General features: G+C 37.8%; 1 protein-coding gene across 1 annotated transcript; it reads left to right on the forward strand.

Moving 5' to 3' along the window:
- Positions 1–585: 585 nt before the first annotated feature.
- On the forward strand, positions 586–4,485 carry LOC129668390 (small nuclear ribonucleoprotein E-like). Its single transcript, XM_055596381.1, has 2 exons — positions 586–613; positions 4,250–4,485. The coding sequence occupies exons 1-2, from the start codon at positions 586–588 to the stop codon at positions 4,441–4,443; spliced, it is 222 nt and encodes a 73-aa protein (XP_055452356.1). The 3' UTR covers positions 4,444–4,485.
- Positions 4,486–5,793: the final 1,308 nt, after the last annotated feature.

Here is a 5,793-nt window from a genome sequence, read left to right on the forward strand (position 1 = left end):
GAAAACTTTTATTGTGGACTTCTTCATATCTAATTCCATATTCATACTAACTCAACACCCTCTCCATTTTACTTTTACGCATGAGTATGTGTGTTTCTACCTATGTTGTGGCTGGTGCTCAGAAAGGCCAGAAGAGGGGGCCAGACAGGCATGAGCTGGAATTAGAGGCTGTTGTCACCTGACATGGGTGTTGAGAACTAAACTCTGTTCCTCTCTGCAGAGCAGCAAGTGCTCTTAGCCACTTAGCCTTCTCTTCAGCTCATCTAGAACCTGCTCTGACTCCCACTTATACTCCCTCCCACAACATCTAAGTGCAATGCTCATGATTAATACCATTTCATGCAGAAAGGGGGGGAGAGTGGAACTGGGAGGGTAGGAGGGAGGAGCTTATGGGGGGATACAAAATGAATAAAGTGTAATTAATAAAAGTTTAAAAAATACTATTTCAGTAATTAAAATAGGTACTGACAAGAAAATTGTATGGGGGATGACTAAGGAAAAGATATTTTTCCAGTTCCACTATGTATATATGATTGATTTTTTTTTTTTGTGCACCAAAATGCACACACAAACTCTGAATACATAATGTATTGGCTGATGTACTTATCAATAGGTGAGTGTGGAGAAATTAAAAGTAGAATTGTTAAGTATCTTATAAAGATTTACAAACATAAATTGATTTTCACTTGTATGTGGACACTTCCTGTTCAAATATGCTATGTCTTGAGTTAATTGGATATCACTATCATCTATCTAGTTTTCTATATATCACTATTTTTATCTATACCTATAGTATCTAATTATACCTATAAAACTATATATGTGTATGTGTATATATGAACATGTTTATGATTTCTTATTGGAAAAAATAAATAAAATTTTGAGTCACCTTCATTTTAATAAAACATATTCTTCTAAAAAATAAGAACAAAATCATTCCTGGAGGGGAACTATTTTAGAAAGTAATCAGGAAATAGACATTTTAGATGTAATTTTGGTACCAACCGTCTTATCTCTACTACTGTAAGATTAATAATATTCACACAAACACTGCTAACCAATCGCATCTGACCTAATGTCTGTAGTAATGCATCCCTAACTGCTTATCTAGGAAAATAAAACCAATCAGAAGTAAACCTCGTTATTAGAGTATTAATTTAAGAATGTTTTTATAATATCACCTGAAAATAGAAATCTTTCTTTGTGATACTATTTTGCAAGTTGAATTCCTTTAGAGTTCTTAAAATCATCATTGCAAATTCTTTCATTTATTTATTTTTTATTGATTATAGTTTATTCACTTTGTATCCAAACTATAGCCTCCTCCCTCAGCCCCTTCCAATCCCACCCTCTCTCCCTCATTTCCTCCCATGCCCCTTTTCCAGTTCGCTGATATGTGATGACCTCCTTCCTTTCGCTCTGACCCTAGCATATCAGGTCTCATCAGGACTGGCTGCATTGTCTTCCTCTGTGGCCTGGCAAGGCTTCTCACCCATCAGGGGGAGGTGGTCAAAGAGCCAGCCAATGTGTTCATATCAGAGATTGTCCCTGTTCCCATTTCTAGGGAACCCATGACTGAGCTGCCATGGGCTACATCTGTGCAAGTGTTCTAGGTTATCTCCAGGCATGGTCGTTGGTTGGAGTACCAGTCTCAGGAAAGACCACTGGGCCTAGATTTTTTGATTCTGTTGCTGTCCTTGTGGAGCTCCTGTCCCCTCCAGGTCTTTGTAACTCCAACTTCTTTCATAAGATTCCCTGCACTCCGTCCAAAGTTTGGCTATGAGTCTCAGCATCAGCTTTGATACACGGCCTGATAGAGTCTTTCAGAGGCCCTCTGTGGTAGGCTCCTGTCCTGTTCCCTGTTTATTCCCTCTTCCAATGTTCAGCCTGTTTGCCTTTCTGAGTGAGGATTGATCACCTTACCCTGGTCCTCCTTCTTGCTTAGCTTCTTTAGATTTTAGCGTGTTTATTCTAAACTATATTTCTAATATCTACTTATAAGAGAGTGTATACCATGTGTGTCTTTCTGCTTTGGAGATACTTCACTCAGGATGAGCTTTTCTAGTTCCAGCATTTGCCTGAAAATTTCATGATTTCCTCGTTTTTAATTGCTGAATAGCACAAAACTAAAGTCCAAGTTGATCAAAGACATCAACATAAAACCAGACACACTAAATCTGTTAGAAGAAAAAGTGGGGAAGAGCCTTGAATTAATTGGATCAGGAGATAACTTCCTGAACAGAACAACAACACATGCTCTAAGATCAACAATCAATAAATGGGATCTCATGAAAGTTAAAAGCTTCTGTATAGCAAAGGATACTGTTGTCAGAACAAAATGAGAGCCTACATGATGGGAAAGGGGCTTCAATAGCCCTATATCTGACAGAGGGTTAATATCCAATATATATAAAGAACTCAAGAAGTTAAACAGCAACAAATCAAGTAATCCAATATAAAAAACAGGATACAGAGCTAAACAGAGAATTCTCAATAGAGGAATATTAAATGGTAGAGAAACGCTTAAAGAAATGTTCTGGGAACAGCCATCTTTTCTGAGACTGATACTCTAACCAAGGACCATTCATGGAGATAACCTAGAAGCTCTACACAGATGTAGCCCATGGCAGCTCAGTGTCCATGTAGGTTCCCTAGTAATGGGAACAAGAATTATCTCTGACATGTGCTCAATGGCTGGCTTATTGATTACCTACACCTTAGGAGGGTACAGCCTTAGCAGGCCACAAAAGAAGACAATGCAGCCAGTCCTTATGAGAACTGATAGACTAGGATCAGACAGAATTATAGGAGGACTTCACCTATCAGTGGACTTGGGGAGGGGCACGGGAGAAGATGAAGGAGGGTAGGATTGGAAGGGGACTAGGGAGAAGGCTATAACTCAGATACAAAATGAATAAACTGTAATTAATAAAATAAAATAAATTTAAAATGCAAAAAAATAGAAATGCTTAATGTCCTTAGTCATCATGGAAGTGCAAATCAAAATGACACTGAAATTTCACCTTACACCTATCAGAATGGCTAAGATCAAAAACTTAAGTGACAATGCATGCTGGAGAGGATGTGGAGAAAGGGGAACCCTCCTCCACTGCTGGTGGGAATGTAAACTTGTACAACCACTTTGGAAATCAATCTGGTGCTTTCTCAGACAATTAGGAATAGTGCTTCCTTAAGAACCAGCTATACTACATCTAGGCATATATCCAAAATATGCTCAAGTACACAAGGACATTTACTCAACCATATTTGTAGCAACTTTATTGGTAATAGCCAGAACCTGGAAACAACCCAGATGCCTCTCACAGAAAGTGTGGTACATTTATACAATGGAATACTACTCAGCAATTAAAAACAAGGAAATTATGAAATTTGCAAGCAAATGGTGGAAACTAGAAAAGAATATTCTGAGTGAGGTATCCGAGAAGCAGAAAGACACACATGGTATATATTCACTTATAAGTAGATATTAGACATATAATACAGGATAAACATACTAAAATCCGTACAGTTAAAGAAGCTAAGCAAGGAGGAACAGAGTAAGATGATCAATTCTCACTCAGAAAGGCAAACAGGCTGGACATTGGAAGAGGGAAAAAACAGGGAACAGGACAGGAGCCTACCACAGAGGGCCTCTGAAAGACTCTATCAGGCCGTGTTGTAAAGCTGATGATGAGACTCATAGTCAAACTTTGGACGGAGTGCAGGGAATCTTATGAAAGAAGTTGGAGTTACAAAGACCTGGAGGGGACAGGAGCTCCACAAGGAGAGCAACAGAATCAAAAAATCTAGGCCCAGTGGTCTTTCCTGAGACTGATACTCCAACCAACGACCATGCCTGGAGATAACCTAGAACACTTGCACAGATGTAGCCCATGGCAGCTCAGTCTCTTCATGGGTTCCCTAGAAATGGGAACAGGGACAATCTCTGATATGAACACATTGGCTGGCTCTTTGACCACCTTTCCCTGATAGGTGAGAAGGCCACAGAGGAAGACAATGCAGCCAGTTCTGATGAGACCTGATATGCTAGGGTCAGATGGAAGGGGAGGAGGATATACCCTATCAGTGAACTTGGAGAGGGGCATGGAAGGAAAAGAGGTAGGGAGGCTGAGATTGGGAGGAAATTAGGGAGGGGGCTACAGCTGGGATATAAAGTGAATAAATTTAATTAATGTAAAAAATTAAAATAAAAGAAGAACACATCTGAATTTGAGATCTATTTTGCCAGTATCTGAAGATGAGTGGCTGTATGAGCAAGTGAATATGCGGACAGAGGGCTGCATTATTGGCTTTGATGAGTACATGAACCTTGTATTAGATGATGCAGAAGAGAGTCATTGTAAAACAAAGTCAAGAAAACAACTGGGTCGGATCATGCTAAAAGGAGATAATATTACTCTGCTCCAAAGTGTATCCAACTAGAAATGGTCAAGCACGGGAGAAGTTGTGTTTGGAAATCCGGTTTTTAAAGATATTTTTTTGTGCTGAGAACAGCCTGAGACATTTATATGCATTGTTTTAGTGCCCCTTACCACTAACAATAAATGCTGTGAGATTGTTTTTGTTACAAAAAAAAAAAAAATAACACATCGTCTCTGAGCTTTTTCTAAGATGTTTGTATATCCTCAGTTTATTTGAGTGCCTCACTACTTACCCATTTGTGTGTCACACATTGCTAACCACAATTTTACTCATATGTTTTCTCATGGAATATATACATTCATCTAGTTTCTGAGATCTATTCATATTTATGGTTATTATGCAGACGTTCTTGAGAAATATATATCATAAGGCTTCTATTTTAAGAATTATACTAAATAGTAAATTTTACATTTCCATTAATGATCTGCATACTGCTGTTATATCTAAGTATTTACTCCTGCTTCCTATGTCATTTAATTTTTACAGTTATTTAAATAATAGTTGATAATTTTTGCATTTCAAAAATATTTAGGTTTGTAATTCTCCAAGGACACACAAAGTTATTTATTCTAGTAAACTAATGTATTTGCTCTACTGTTGCTGGAATAGCATGTTATAGATTTCAAAAGACTTAATTTGGTTGATCATAGTAATTGTAATGTTAAACTAATGGAAGTTACGAGTTGTGAGCTGTCAGGTAGAGGCTGGGAATAAAACATAGGTCCTCTGGAACAGCATCCAGTGCTCTTAACCACGAGCCACCTTACTAGCTTCTGTATTTTTATTCATTTTCTTCTATATTTGAGATTATAATTATAAAATTTCTATCTTCTCTTTCCTTTCTCCAAACCTTCCAATATATTCCTCTACACTTTCTTTGAAATTTATGACCTTTCTCTACTAAACACCATTTAATGAAAAAAATATATATATATTTGCTTAATGCTTTAAGAAAAATAATGAGGCACAAAGCATGTTTCTTGGCTGACACTTGGTTTTACTCCTCAAGATGTTAGCACTGGAAAGTTGGATGTTGTGATCTTGTAATGTCAGAAATCGATAGTAACTTTCCTTGACATCACTGATTTTCTTCACTTTCTACTTTGATGTCTGCTAACATAGACACTGCGTGGAATGCCCCTTTCCCTGCCTAGAACTTGTCTGGCTCTAAAGAAGGGTAACCTATCTTTATTGTAATTGATGTGCACTTTAAGCTGGACTTGCAGCTCCATGAATAACAAAAGCATAGGAGAGGCTGTTTCTAGTGTTCCCTCCCAAGTGTACTATGCTCCGTCTTTCAGATTTGAGAACTATGGAGATTTAAAATTCGTCTATTATTTGGGACTAATC

Source organism: Psammomys obesus, unplaced genomic scaffold, assembly GCF_907164565.1.
Source record: "Psammomys obesus unplaced genomic scaffold, mPsaObe1.curated_primary_1811, whole genome shotgun sequence".
NCBI classification, from domain to species: Eukaryota; Metazoa; Chordata; class Mammalia; order Rodentia; family Muridae; genus Psammomys; species Psammomys obesus.

What these genes read in the sequence shown, in the direction of transcription:
- LOC129668390 (XM_055596381.1), top strand. Translation starts at nt 586, where the DNA reads ATGTATTGGCTGATGTACTTATCAATAG. An exon ending in GCTGATGTACTTATCAATAG is followed by an intron (nt 614 to 4,249) that starts GTGAGTGTGGAG and finishes CTATTTTGCCAG; the next exon opens with TATCTGAAGATGAGTGGCTG.